At 45.3% G+C, this 15504-nt stretch overlaps 1 protein-coding gene across 7 annotated transcripts in view; it reads right to left on the bottom strand.

The window, feature by feature from the left end:
• Positions 1-377: 377 nt before the first annotated feature.
• Positions 378-15504, bottom strand: part of GRIA1 (glutamate ionotropic receptor AMPA type subunit 1) — a 355517-nt gene continuing 340390 nt past the window's right edge. For all 7 annotated transcript variants that reach the window (XM_069589980.1, XM_069589979.1, XM_069589983.1 and 4 more), the window contains 2 exons: positions 11544-11678; positions 378-3208 (listed from right to left, as the gene is read on the bottom strand). In XM_069589980.1, coding sequence (XP_069446081.1) covers positions 3008-3208; positions 11544-11678 — 336 coding nt within the window. In that variant the 3' untranslated portion in view covers positions 378-3007. The remainder of the gene's footprint in view (positions 3209-11543; positions 11679-15504) is intronic.

Raw genomic sequence — 15504 nt, 5'->3', positions numbered from 1 at the left:
TGTGACTCTGTACATCATAGGTATACCTGGACTGCAACTGGGGGGATGCCTGGAAGACATTCCGTGTGAACCATCCAGTTCCCTAGCGGTGCTGTGACCACTGCAAGTTAAACCCTGCTGCTTATGCAATTGGAACCATAACCTTGAAAACCAGTACCATTCTGTCTTTTTGTTGTTGTTTGCTCATTTGGGTGAATAAACCACAGTGATCTAGTTCATCTGCAATGACTTTGTTTGAAGAACTGTTCTTGAGGCAGGAGTATTGGTCACCATTGAAAATGCACTGAACTTAGGCTTAACAATAAGGAAATAACATAGTTTAGTGCTCTGGCTTCAGAAATGGCACAAAAATGGAATGGACAAATATGAAAAGTAGATAATGGATCCACAGTGATTTAATTCTTGGTGATATTTTCATTTTATGCAAATACCAAAAGAAAAAAAACCTGTCTATTTGAAAGAAAAACAGGAACCAAGAAAAATATTTAGTGTTTGATCAAGCAAAAATCCTTTCACACATCTGCCAAGAGAGTTAAAACAAAGAGAGATGTTAAATAAAAGGCCCAGGTACCAAAGAGCAAAATTTAATGAAAGCCAGAACTGTTAAGTATGGATTCCTGTTGAGAAAAATGTCAGTCTCCTTCAGTTTTCCCATTCCTCTATTTTTAAGAAAAGTGTAGTAAAAATACATAATACAAGTTAACTTTTTTCTTACTTTTGTTTTCCCCGTCACCCCTCTGTCAATGAAAAACATCTTCTGCTGGAGTCTTGGACCCCTGCATAGCATACACACTCATTTCTAGCATAGCTGATCTGTTATTATCAGCTCATGTTACTGGTGAACTCAGTGGCTGAAGAGGCATCTTACCAGGCCAAAGAAAAAATATTTTTGAAGCATGTTGATTGTAGAGGGTTATTTTGAACTCCTCTGAAATGCAGACTCCACAAAGGTGGGTCATATCAGATTCTGCAGTGGTAGGCTAAGGGTTAGGGAAAATCTGGTGGGAGGGCAATGGATGAGGAGGACAGCAGCTGGGCAGTATCAAAAGGTGACAGTCCTTATCGAGATCCTGCTTCACATACCATGCCCACATTGACATAGGAGAGACTGAACGACACTTGAATTGAGAGGGCAAAGCGTTTGATTTGGGGATGGTTCTTTGCTATGGCTGATGAAAGGAGGATGGAAGAGACATACAGATGGTGGGGGTCCATGGAGAGAATCCACGTATGAAGCCAGTCATGCAGCATCTACTTGGAGGTAGGCTCCAAAACCTTTAGTTTGTCCATTGCTGATGATAATCCCTAGCAGAGAAGATTGGATAGAAGTTAGGGGGTGAGGGAACAAGCCAGAATATGGTTTTCAGTAAATGCTGATGACACACGGCACACTCTAGGTGATGAATCATGCACCTAGGAGAGAGGTGCTGGAGAGAGGGAAGCTGACTGCACCGAGAATGAGAGTTGGGATCTCCAAGAAAGCCATGTGCCAAGACCCCAACCAAAGTTGTAGTCAGCCTAGGCTTCTCTCCATGAACCCTGTCACTTCTCCAATCTTGTTTTAGTTTCACATTGTGGGCACAATCCAATGACTCTAGTCATTGGATTACAACGTTCTCATTCTGTCTTAGCCGGGGGAAGGTTGGCCTCTTCAAGTTACAAGTTGGGATCAGGGATCTTAAGGTCTCCCAGTGTTGTTATCAACCTACTCCATCTCCCTATCCTTCAAATCATTCAGCCTTGGGCATTTCACTTTCTAAAGATGACAGTTCATCTGACCACCTGATACAATAACACTCATACACGGACATAAAAACTCAAGTTCTCCAGGTCACTAAAACCCTAAACTTCACACTTGGTCTCTCAGTCTTAGGACAGGGCACACTATAGAAAGTTCTATTGCTTGTGGGCTTGGATGAAGCTTCCTTTTCCAAAGTTCTTCCATCATATTTTTTTTTTTCCTTCTTTTTATTTCCCCCACATCAGAGGCTCCAAGGAGAAAGAGTCTACTCTACAATGGGGTTGCTGCAGAGGACTATCAAATGAAAAGTGAGAATCAGGGATGAGAGTTTCCTGGATGCCAGCTATTCCCAAGGCTCAACTTGGTTTAGGAGGCCAGTTGCCCTTCAGCCACCAGAATGCCATTGGGCTTGAGCATAGCAGAAGGACATACTCCTCCGGGCTGAGCGTGACTCTATGACAAAGCATACTGTTCCACCTAAGGCCTGTGAGATGGCTGTTACACGTTCCAAGAAGCTTTATCTGAGTCTCCAGCAATAACTTCATGAGTCTTCTTCCAACTGCATGTCTGCCTTTACAGCTTCTTTGCCACCCAGGGTCTGAGTTGCTTCACATGTGTTTTTAACTAAGTCAGTGCCTGGGCAGTGCCTTGTGTGGAGAGGCAGCCCACTCCTCCGGCAATGTCGGTCTCCATCCATGGCTTGGGGCCGAGGTGTGGAGGGGATTTGGAGAGCTCCCATGATGAATTCATTTGAAGATTGCTGTTTTCCTTTTGCTTGCTTGTCAGGTGGAACGAATCTTGAATCTCCAATCTGAAAACTAAAGTAGGATGGGTAGGGAGTTGGGAGTAAGAAGGAAAAGGAAGGGATCTAACAGAACCTGCAAACCATGGATATTAGTAAGAAAAAAAACAGTGCACACACTAAGACACATGAACAACTGAATTAAAAGAAAGCAGTACATTTTCCTCATTAGTGCTCCAGTGACACAGGCTCTATGTGACAGGGTTTTTCTCCCCTTATTGCCATACAGTGTTATTTGTCATCCTCACTTAGCCAATGGAAAAGGGCAAAAGAACATCGAAAAAGGAGAAGAGGCCGCAAAATGGTTTCTTGATTCTTCAGGAAAATCTGTTGAATCCTCCTCCTCGTGGTCCTGGTGGTTGGTGGCGGTTTTGTTTCATTTTGTTGTTTTTGGCACTGAAGGGTGTGGGATGGAACTGGGGGAGCCTGGGCATACTCCCCGAGGGGGTCTCCATCTGCTCCAGTTACAATCCAGTGGCTCCCAAGGGCATTCCTGAACTGTGGCTCATGCAGGGGATCGATTGCATGGACTTGGGGAAGTCATGGCTGACCACCCGGCCGTTCTCCCCACTCCCGGCACCGCTGGCTCCTGCCCCACTGTTTCGGGGGAGCGTCGATGTCCGTATGGCTTCATTGATGGATTGCTGTGGGATCAAACAGAAACCCTTTTCAGGAGGACCGGGGGTTCTTCCCCAGGTCCTTGGCAATGACTGGCGAGGAGAATGAGTCAACACTGGGCTTAAAATGTCACTCCAACTCTCCTCCCTACCCAGCTTGTTTCCTAATCTGTAATGCTACCTGACTTCCTGTGAACTCACAGAACTGTTACCCGGCTATGAACTAGTCTGATTACCTCTCTGGACCTCATGTTCTCTAAGTTTAACGAGATGTGCTGGATTGGGTGATCTCTAAGATCCTTCACCTTCTGTGATTTCTAAAGGTACAATGCTTCCATGGTAGTACTGATGATAATAAATGTAGCAACATGACCAAGTAGAACTGCTCTGGAAATGGGGTTTAGGAAACTTGGGTTTTAGTCCTAATTCTGACATCAACTTGTTATGTGACTTTGTGCATAGCTATCTCTCTAGACCTTTGAAATCTCCATGTTTGTCAAAGTGTATTAGAGAGAATGGTTCTATACTGCATGAAAAACTGAGCTGAAATGTTACACTTAATTGATGGTATATCACTGTTGGGTGAAAATTTAAAACTGCTTATGATTACTTCTGGAAAAAAATGTCATCCTGTCTCTAGCAGTGTGTGTTAAGAGAACATAGGACTTGTTTGACTAATACGGTATGCATAATATAATGGGAAAAAAAGACTGTGCTAAAAAAAAATGAAAATGAATTCCAAAGATCATTATCTGTCATCCACTTCCCATTAGCGCAGATAACCTGTACTTCTACCCTGACACATCAGATTGGTGCTACTGATTTGTGAAAGATTGTGACTTCTGGAATGTTGGAATTCTAGATGTCAAAAGAGCTCCAGTGATCACCCCAGGATGAGGTGAATTAGACAAAATGATCAAGACCAGAATCTGTGATTATAATCATATCCTATTAGACCTGAGGAGGTGTTCTTGTTCCTTTGGAATGAAAGGAGTTCCTTTGGAGAATGAAATTTCATGACCAGAAATCCAAACCCTCTTCCTGTCACCTCCAACTTCCCATTAAAAGATACCCATAGAAAATTTGAGGTAGGGCTTAGTTTCTTGGTGAAAATCAACACGAAAAATTGTCTATGAGTTTAGAGGTTCCTTTCTGTAAGGCCAGTCTATCCATCCTTCAAGACTCAATTTGTTCCTGCCTCTTTGAGGTTGTCTTAGACTGTCTCAGCGTGTCCTGCCCCCCATCCTCGCCAGTTCTCATACATTATACACTTGCTTGCAATGCTTCTGCTTCAGGTATGTAACTTCTGTCTTCTTTAAGAGAGCTAACTGTCTAGAGAAGGACAAGGGCTGTGTCTTCTCAATCCTTGACTGCCTGCCAGCATGCCCAGCATGTCGTTAGAGGCCCAGTAGATATCTTGGAATGTGTCTTAGGAAAGCCAAACACATAGGGCCAGTCTTAAAATGTTGATGGCTTCCCCCTTTGCATATTGGCATGATTCTAGTGATCAGAGAAGTAAGTCCATCTCCTGTGGCCTCATGGACATAAACAGGGCAGTTTTGACCCAGTTGTTATTCCTTCTGCTACACTGTGCTTCAGGAGGATCCTCTTATTACTGGTAATTCTGACAGTGTTTTAAAATAGTTTTTCTTTTAGAAAAAATTCCATGATTCAGACAGATCTGCCCCATATGATGCTCCACCCACAGGGTTCTGTCTCCTCTTCACACTCCTGGACATGGTGTATTTACATTCTGCCTGCACTGGAGAGGAAGTGTGATCTAGAGAGCATCCTTCTAAGTCAAGGTCACATCAACACCTCTGTGCTGCTCTATGGGGGAAAGGTAAAAAGAAAACAGGAAGAATTCATGGTGACTTGTTCTCACTTTTAAATTGTTGAGAAGAACTTCTTATTTGTGTGTGGGGGCAGTGTGGAACCTTCTATGAATTGGCATGGGATGTCTATCTTCTATGAGTTTTCTCTGCCACACTCCTTTAATTAAAACAAAAAGTTTAAAGTTCACACAGATCACCCTGGGCTTTGTTTCTCAAAAGGTCTCACATATTTCCATAATATCCTACAGAAGTCAGTGGTACTTGACACATTTATTTTAAAGGAGAAGGCTAGTGGCATAATCAGTATTGGTGCCTATGAGTCTGAGGTAACTGAGCCAGGCATGTAGCTAGAACTCTTTAAGTCATTCAGGATTGGTTTTCATGAAAGCTGAGGGGTTCTCAGAGGTCAGTGACTCCATACTCCTGTTGATGGTGGGGGTTACCTGCTTACTGGTTTCCTTTCTAATCTCAGGAGAAGGGATGAATAGAGTCAAAATGGGAGTGGGAAGCACTGCTAAAAATGACCATTTCACTAGGTCTCAAACTTGGCTGCAGGTTCTAGGGGTTTCGGAAGAAGAAACACTGATGTCTGAGACCTACCTCAGGGATGCTGACTTAATAGGTGTGGTGTGTGGCCTGGACGTCTAGAGTTTCAACCCCGCCCCAGGTTATTCTAATATGCAAATAAGGTGGAAACACACTGGTCTTAGTTGATTTCACTTTACAGAGCAATTGAGGACTTGTCACTGACTTGCTTCAAGTTAGTTATCTGTGACCTAGGGTCAAAGTGAACAACCCCCTGCCTGTGGGGCCTCCTCCCCCTGGTAGATAACAGTTGGAAGCTGACGTCATCTCTCCCCTTGCCTCTGGGAACAGTGGTTCTCCCCTGTCCATCCTTGACATGCCAGCCATTCATCAAGTTCATCCTCATAAGTAGTTGTTTCTGAAACAGATACTCAGGGAGAAAAGGGGGAGTGAAAAGTTTAGCCTCAAAGTCCCGGAGTTGCTGCTTCAGAAACTCATTTATCTAACAGTGATGACACCCTAACTTTTTAGCTACTTGCTTTTGTAAGAAAAGTCTGCCCAGCCTCTGCACATCATAGAACACCCTAGTAAAAGCTCAGCCTTCGGTGATGCCTTGGAGTCAGAGGGACCACCTGCTGTGGAGGATGCACTGCCCCCTGAGCCCCGGCACCCATGCCTGACCATGTACCTCAGCTGCTCATTAATTCCAGGGAAACATGCAAAGCCTTGATGGCTGTGGCTTCAACACAGCCCGTGTCAGCACAGCCACTACAGTTATGAAAAGTCAGTGCTCTCCAGGGGGTGGGAGCAGCTGGGAATTATTTTTTGGGGGGGGGGAACAATGTGGTAGATAATAAAGACCCTGGTTAGCCTTAATATCAGTTAAGGGCTCAGGTTTCTATCTGTTTTCCCAGGCAGAGGGGAGGTACAGGGTGTCTGAGAGTTTGTTCAATTTGGAGTGTCTTGGATTTGAAATTTTTTTTACTGTGGGACAGTTTCAATTAAGCTGAAATGTTGGTGTTGCCTGAAGTCCCTCTCTGAGCCCCCAGCTCTTCTTTGCTCTCCTTTCTCATCAGTCTTCCTGTGCCCAGTCTCCCTGGCCTTCCTCTTATGTCTGGGCAAGAGTTCTGATTTTTGGGTCTGTGATACTTGTGCCTCCTTTGGTGACAACCATTGTGCCCTGGTTAATTCCTTCTCTGCCTCAAGTCTGTTCACCATCACTGTTTCAGGGAAGCCTCTTGTCCTGCCCCTGATGCCATTCCCTGATCAGGACTTGACTGCTGTGAGCATTCATCTTTAAACACTCATTGAACATATATTACACATTTGCTTATTTTCTGTCTGCCAATTAAACTCTCAGTTTCCTGAGAGCAGAAACTGTGTCTGGCTTGCTCCTGACTGGATCCTGAGGGCTGAGTGATGCCTAGCAGGCAGTGGTGCTCCATACGGCTTTGTAGAAGGACTGCCTGCCAGGCGCCTTCCCACCGTCCCTGTGACTCTTGCTCTGTGTCCTGCTCACATGACGTCAAAGGGGAAAGGGTTTCAGTAAGGCACAAGCCAAGGGTCACGTCCCATCGATGGCCTGAATGACTCGATCAGAGAAACCTAAGGAGAAGGACTCTATCTTATTTCTGTGTACTGTGGATGGGGTTTTGATGGGACCTAGTAGGTAATAAAAATTATCTGTGGCCCTGAGGTTGGGGTGGAGAGAGAAATTGATGACGAGTGACTTGGCTGGTACCAAGAACCCAGGCTTTGCAGAAGCCAAGTTGGAGATCTCATTCCTGTTCCACCAGCTCTGAGTTTGTTGGAAAAACTACTTAACTTCTCTGACCCCCTATTTCTTCATCTGTAGAACTGCAAGCACAGGGTTAATGAAAATGTATAGTAAGCACTTTGAACAGGGAAGTTACTAAAAAGGTATTTTTCCTTTTTTCCTCCCTTCTTTCTTTCTCCTTTCATGCACCCTCTTCTCTTTCCTCTCTTTTTCATGCAGGGTGGGGAAGGGCTCCTTAAACACTGACAAATAGGAGGCTGATTGTGAACTAGGTTTAGGGGCTCAAGGTCTTAAGGGTTGGCCACATACTGTAGTTAAGGGAAGAAACAAGAGGGAAGGTTCTTGCCAAAGGCCTTGGACACTGTCAATGCAGTCCTCTGTGCGAAGGTGGAGGCTGCACTTTTGAAAAGAGCTAATCTGCCTTTGGAGCAGGCAAAGTACAGAATGATAAAGAGAACTGCAAAGCAGCAAAATCTGAGAGGCAAGCAGAATGTGTTCATTTATCTCCTTTGGATAAGAGAGGGGTTGATGGAGCTCTGAAAATTAAGGACTGGGTTGACTCTTAAGGCCCATAAAGGCATCTTTTCTGCAGGTAGAAGATTAAATATTCTATTAGGAGTCTCACTGTGTTGGGCAGAAATCATGCCAACTGGTGGAATTAACTATAGAAGATTGTGATGGAACAGCTTGCATTAATGATTCTAAGAGATCTTGATGTTGGCTCCTGAGAAATTTGATATCTTCCTTAGAAAGGGAAGGGAGAGAATGTCTCCCAGGAGTTATGGTATGACTCAGTTGACTTTCTTAAGAATTCTTGTCTTTACTTGCATGCTGTGACTTCAGTGGTGAAGGTCAATGTTATACAGGTTTAAGAGGATCTTTGTTGTTAGCCACCCTGGTACCACCACCTGGCGCTGACCGTGATTAGTAGGATATGGTCATCCCATAGGAAGGGCTGGAAGTCCAGTCCTGCTTGGACACATCTGGTCTCTTCAGATCTCATGATGGGGCCAAAAGGACATCAGGTGATATGTGTGCTTCCTGGCTGAGTGGTTTTGAGGGTTGTGTTTGCTTTACCTAACAGCAGCTCCTTCCATTGCCTCACCTTATCCTCCAGGAGATTTTCTCTGGATACAAACCCACATTAATCTAACTAGCGCTTACCCTATGTGTGTGGGATGTCCAAAGAGAAACCAGATGCAGCTTCTTACCTTGGGAAACTCACAATCTCTATGGCTTTAAAAACCCTAGGACATGTAAGTAGGGGCTATGGAATGAGTCTTAAGGAGGCTGTAGCTGGCCACTAATAATATAATTCTAGTTAATAATATTGCTATTGCTAAGTCACTTCAGTCGTGTCCGACTCTGTGTGACCCCATAGATGGCAGCCCACCAGGCTCCGCAGTCCCTGGGATTCTCCAGGCAAGAACACTGGAGTGGGTTGCCATTTCCTTCTCCAATGCATGAAAGCGAAAGGTGAAAGTGAAGTTGCTCAGTCATGTCCGACTTAGTGACCCCATGGACTGCAGCCTACCAGGCTCTTCCATCCATGGGAGTTTCCAGGCAAGAGTACTAGAGTGGGGTGCCATTGCCTTCTCCAAGTTAATAATATAATTCTTTATAATAATAATATAATTCTTTATAATAATATAATTCTAGTAATTATTATTTACTTTGAGCTTACTATGGCCCAGGCATTTTGCAGAGCCTTTATACCCACTTTTTCATATAATCCACAACAATTTTTCTAAGGTGTATATTGGGTTGGCCAAAGGTTTGTTTAGGTTTTCCATATGATGTTACTGAAAAACCCAAATGAACTACCACTAGCCCCATTTTATTAACAGGAGGATCAGAGAGCTATTGAAACTCGTTCAGGATGACTCAGTTAATGTGCAGAGCAGGCAAGATTTGTGCTCAGACATTCAGTCTCCAGAGCCTTGCTGCACTATGTTTGAGGGGAGTTCCCTCAGTGAGTACTGGGCCAATCCTGGGAGCCTGGTTTTAGTTATGGCCCATGGGGAAGGTTTTGGGGGGCTTGTAAAGGTTGTGCTCACCTAGGTCTTCTCCTGTTCCACTTACTGCCTCTGGAGTAACCTTTCCACACTTTTGAAGGGTAAGATAAGAGAGTCTTTAGGCTTATGTTTTGAATGGGGTGGGCAAAGACAGCCCTTCAGGTTCTAGGAGACCTTGTTGTGTCCAGCCAAGCTCCTTGGAGGTCTACACTGGATTTAGAATCTGAGGTTTGTACTTTTGCTGTTGCTTTGTCCTTTCTGAGAGGACCTGAACTTGGATGAACTGGTCAAGGGTGAGATGGAGGTATTCCTAGGTCCCTTACCAAGTACTATCACACTACCATCCCTTAATTACTCCATGTGTATATCTTGGGAAGTTGACTTTGAGGTTTCCCTAGTGGCTCAGATGGTAAAGAATCTGCTTGCAATGCGGGAGACCTGGGTTCAATCCCTGAATCGGGAAGATCCCCTGGAGAAGAGATTGTCTTCCCACTCTAGTATTCTTGCCTGGACAGAGGAGCCTGGAAGGCTATAGCGCATGGGGTTGCAAAGAGTTGGATGCAGCTGAGCTACTAATTATGTGACAGAAGTCAGAGAGAGGGATTGACTTGCATCAAGGCACATGGGTGGGTACACACGGAAAGCATGAGGTGGGTGGCTGGAGTATGGAGCATGTAAGGAGAGCAGATTGCCTGGGGAGGGGAAAGTAGGCTAGAACTATGATGTGGAAATGTTGAATGCCAGGACAGAAGGCCCTCTGCTCTCGACTCCCACTCCCTGTGTACAGAACTGAGTACAGAGTTTCCAAACAGGGGAAGCAAATGTCCAGCAATGTCTTCTCTGAGAGGGACCTGGAGGTATATGTAGGGTGGGTGCCTAAGGCAGGAAGAGTTGGTGGGAGGCTATGGCTGTGATCCAACAGTGGGTATGCTGAGTCTGGGAGCGATCGCATGTTGGAAAAAGGGCTTCTTAGGGGACATTCTGGGAGAGAAAATTCTATCAATGAGTCCTGTTAGTCTACTCAAGTCAAAGTAACAGCCTAGGGTACATTGCTCAGAATGACTGTGCTTCTTGCCACTTCTGTTGGTTTGAATTCCACTTGTCCTTCCTCTTAATCTCTGGTTCTTCCCGGAAGCCTTCTCTATTTTCTCCCTCCTATATATCCCTATAGGTCTTCCTATCTATGCCACAGTTTGGGTCTCTGAGTAGATTGTTAAAAATGCTGAAGGTTACAGATAGTATCTTAGTCCTCTTTGCCCCCTCATGATGTCTTGCTTATGGTATTGCTCACATGAATAACATTTCCTTCCCAAAATATTTTCTTATTGAAGCTAAATGATGACAAGTGAGGGGCCTTGATGGTCATTTAGTCCAGACTCCCATTGGATACTTTGAATCTATACATTTGTCAGGAATTATTCAGCCTCTACATGTATGCCTCCAGTGATGGGCTGTGTGTTGTTTACTGGCACAATCCATCCCATTTTGGGATAGCTCTGAAAGAAAAGTAGATCTCCCTTACTGTGTTCACGTCTGTTCTCCCTAACTTTTAATCATTAGTTCTTGTATACTTTGGGACTCCACAAAACTGATCTGTTTTCTTTCACTCCAAAGAATTCTTCATGGTTTTACAGGCAGCTCTCATAACTTCTATATTTCTTCTCTTTTTGAGTTAGCTGCCTTCACTATGTTTGATGTGGTTTGGGGTCATCAGTTAATGTGCTTACCATTCTCTGGGCATGATCCTCTCTGCCAAAGTCCATCTTACAGTGTGATGGCCAAGAATAGACCTACCTCACCCGGCATGGCAAGATCATCCACCTTGCAGAGGGAAGACGCCCCCTCTGCTGTTTTGGAGCTACACTTCAGTTAACATGACCTCAGAGAGTCACTACCGAGAGTGACTGTGAGGCAGTCCCTCTTGCCTCTCACCGCCTTGAGTGTCCACTCAACCCCTAACTTTTTGTCTCACCACCCCCCCCCCATCACTGGCTGATGCATTTGTTTTCTCGGGCCTTGTATTTACCCTGACACATGCCAACATCTTCCTTTCTCTCTCACCGCTGCCTCTTTCCCTGCCACCTTCCTCATAACCTGGCTCTCGTCATCCTCTGCCTTGGACTGACCTCCACCTCCCATCACTCCCCACCCTTTCTAGCAAAAGGGACTCCCAGGAAACCCAGCTGTATCACAGAACAGGTTAGGAAAAAGGCCTGGGAAGACGATGCCACCTTCATCCGCTTGGATTCGCTACGCGATTTGTAGCAGAACTCAATTAAGGCAACCAGCATGGCGAGTCCAAGTCCTCCGATCAGGATGTAGAACACGCCCGCCACATTGCTGAGGCTGAGAGCACTCGTCTTGTCCTAGGAAGAGGAGGAGGGAGAGGGGAGGGGGAAGAGTCCAGTGAGCCAGGGGGCTAGAGACTAAGCAAGCAGCAGCATTTTAACACACATACACTCAACCCCATCACCCTCTTTAACATTCATAATAGTTGGAAAGGCTTTGTATATATTGACAGAGTGTTCAACATTCCCCGGGAAAAAAAATGTGTGCCTGTGTGTATGCGTGTGTGTGTGTGTGTGTGTGTGTGTGTGAATTCTCTGAGCGTCCTTGATTATATTTAGTTGATAATTAGATTTCCCATCCTCCTCAGTGCCTGTTTTAGGGTGGGGGGTGCCACAAGAAGTCAGGGCAGTTTCCATCAAGATCTGCACCCCTGAGCTTACTCCATTCTTTCAGGAAACTGTGTCCCTTCCTTTTCAGCTGAATTCCTGCCCCCCACCCCCTCAGTTGCTCAGCAACACACTGGCCTTGCTTATTGTTTATGCCTGTGAGCATTTTTCTGTGAGTTGGTACTTAAAGTGAACTTTCTCCTAGATGTGCATTTGATTTCAATTTAATAAGACAGTTATTGTATGTATAATAAAGATCAACCAATGTATACCTTTAACTTACTGTGCTGAGTCCCAATGAAGGGGAAAAAGAAAACTGGGGGGCTTGGAATAGAGAAAAGGCACTGAGGTAGAAAAATGGCTCCATTAAACCCTAATAATTATGCTTAATTGGAGTCATTTTTCTCGTGGAGGTGCTTGCTGCAAAACACCGTAGGCAGATTCAGATAGCTGAATTTAGAAATCTCTGTTGCCTGGGCTAAAAGATCTTGCACTAGTTCTGAATGGGCAGGATTGGGGAGCAGGGTGCTTAATTCCTAGGGTCCTGGGGACAAGTGTCCATGTCCAGTAGGAAGTGGACAGAGCTCATTTTGTGGAGCCTGAGAAACAACATCAGTTTGTGAGACCATCCCTGAGTTCTGTCACTTCCAATGAGATTCATGAGTTGGGGACTAAGCGACAGCATCCTCCCAGTCGGTGAAAACAACCAAACAAAACTTCTGGTTATAGGGGAAGGTAATGACTTGGGGAGATTGACTGTGTTAGTAGCTCAGTCATGTCCAACTCTTTGCAACCCCATGGACTGTCTCCCACCAGGCTCCTTTGTCCATGGGATTCTCCAGGCAAGAATACTGGAGTGGGGTGCCATTCCCTTCTCCTGGGGATCTTCTAACCTAGGGATTCAATTCGGGACTCGTGTATTGCGACAGATTCTTTACCATTCGAGCCACCAGGGAAGCTGACTTGGGGAGAGGGGGATCAATTAAATTCTTGACTCAGGCAAGAAAACATCTTTAGATCTTGGAAGCATACTCATCCCCAGATGCCATGGTGGTTTGAACATCTTGGTTGATATTGTTTGCTCAGGTTCAGATTTCTCACCGAATTTAAATGAAATGCATGCCTCCTCTGGCACTGGTGCACAGCCGTGGTTGGTCGGTGGCACTAGGTAGGATAAAGCTTTTATATCTCTCTGTGTGTTCTTTTTCAGGTGGGGGTGTTGGTGAGTCAGGCAAAAGTTGAGCTGTCATGCCCTAGGGACTACTCTGAATCTGGGTATGTGGAAAGGGGTCAGCAATTGACCAAGTCCGTGGCCTCTGCCCCAGTTCTGCTTGGTGCATTGTACAGGATTCAGCTCGGCTGAGCTTGGGGACCACAGCTGGCAAATAGCAGCCTCCCTTCTCTCCCCAGAAGCCACCTTGGCTGGCAGAGCTGTTGGATTATCTAAAACATATTTCTCTGGTGGCTTCCTGTATTGCTAAAGCAGATGGTTCTTGAATATGGTTACACTTGGCAAGGTGTAGCCTGGCTTTGGAAGTGGTGGAAATGATTATTGAGAGGGGTAGAATTTCTCCTGCTCTGGTATCGTGGCCTGACAAGGGAAATATGTGAAAATGAGTTTGGTGCTTGGTTCAAGAGTTGGCTGAACAAGTAAATTCTCACTTGGCTTGGTTTTTCAGAATGCTCAAAATGTCTCCCTGTTTGGTGTTTGTGAGTTCTGTAGTTCCCCTGGGAAGTAAGTCTTTAGAGTTTTTGGAGGACTTATGATTTATAGAAGTTCCTATAAAACTCTCCTGTGTGGGCAGGCCTGGGGTGTGGTTCGGAGGCACATTACTGTATTATCAGCTCACAGCTTGGAATAGAGTGGTTGACAGTGAAGCTCAGACGGAGTGGTTGGGGAACTGGCCTGGGGGGAGGTGGTAGACAAGAAAGCTGGGAGGAAAGGACTGAGTGTTGTTGACTTCACCAGCTGATCAGCCTTTCAGCAGCAGAAGTACATCTTGCCCCCTGGTTACCAAGGCTGTTTTTGTTTCCTTCTTTATAGTCTTTTTAGGTTCACTTTGGTTGTAGATTATCTTCAAGGATAAGGAAGTGGTGGGCACCTTTTTTTGTTACTATCTTCAAAAAAAAATCATAAGAACCCATCTTCCTCCCTGACTGTAGAAGGTGGGGTGTCCACTTGTGATACATCATGGAAGGAAGTAGGGTCAGATCTTCAAATGGAAGTGGGAATAGGAGGCACAGTCAGTGTGCCTGCAGAAGGAGGAAGGTCCAGTGACTGAGTCTTTATATCTGGAGGTAGAGAGCATCCTTCACTTCTGAGGGAGGTCTCTGGTCCATGGGGATGGCAGTCTGTGTTGGTGAGGGGACATATGCCATTCAAACCAAACCAAGAGGGCAGTCGGATGGTATGGGCACTGCCGCCTCTAGCAGGACACAGTGTTATGGATCCTTCTTTATGTTGACACAATCCTGGGAAGACCTCTGGAACCAAGGGAGCACCTGAGTCACCAGCAGTATCAGAAAGAAAACTTAGATGAAGCATTGCCATCTAAAGTTGGCACAGTGTGATAGGGTGTATAATGAAGGGCTGGTGGGCATTGGTGTCTTCTTGGCTCATGTAGTTGAGGAGTTTACATTTAGGCAAGGTTTCTTAATTTCCCTTAGGTGCACCACTGACTTTTTGATAGCACCAAATTTAGTTGTTTCGAGGAGACCCAAGCCATAATCTTCCATCAAGTTGCCTTTACCGACTTTCTTTGACTTCCTCTGTTGGAATATGATGGGGTATCCTGGGGCAGAAACAAAACTTCCTGTTATTTAAGGATCAGAACTGTGATTCCCCTATCTCCATGTCAGAGGGGGCTTTCTCACGCCTTTGTGCACAAACAGCCATGCTCACGTTTCATGAGCAAGCTACATGCTTCCCAACTTTGACTGTGGAGAGGGAAGGACAGAACCCGAGTCTCCTGAGCACCCCTCTGGGAGACCCCATTCTCTCCGCATCCCTTAGCAGCTGCACTTCCCAGAGCCAGGCAGCTTGCTGGTGGGAGTGAAGAACTCACGACTTCTCTACCAACAGGAGCAAGGAGAGTGACAGTACCAAGACGAATGACAGGTGAAGAGAAAAACAAAAATTCCGTCTTTCGGAGTTGTTGGGCTTGCTGTTATGGTGATGAGCTCCCCACTTCATCTGTTCCCCTTAACCTATTGTCTTGATTTGCTGCCTTCCCCATGTGCAAGTGATATATTTTTTTCTTTTTAATATTTTTCCTTGCTCTTCCCACGTACTGGGGGACTGTCCCAGACGCCCTCTGTGTTTCTGAGCCAACATCCCACCCAGGAACATGAAGATGTCTTGATTCTTCATGAGGAGGGTTGAACCAGGTCTGAGGCAGAGAGACTTGATGCTTTTTAATGACATAAGTAGAAAGTTCTAAGGAGAAGCCAAGGCTTTGGCCATAAGACTAGTCCCTCCCATGGATACTGGGATGCCCATTACATGAAGTCTACTAAA

Source organism: Ovis canadensis, chromosome 5 (genome assembly GCF_042477335.2).
Source record: "Ovis canadensis isolate MfBH-ARS-UI-01 breed Bighorn chromosome 5, ARS-UI_OviCan_v2, whole genome shotgun sequence".
Taxonomy (NCBI): domain Eukaryota; kingdom Metazoa; phylum Chordata; class Mammalia; order Artiodactyla; family Bovidae; genus Ovis; species Ovis canadensis.
The sequence above is the reverse complement of the archived record's forward strand: the minus strand, read 5'-3'. Positions and strand labels throughout refer to the sequence as shown.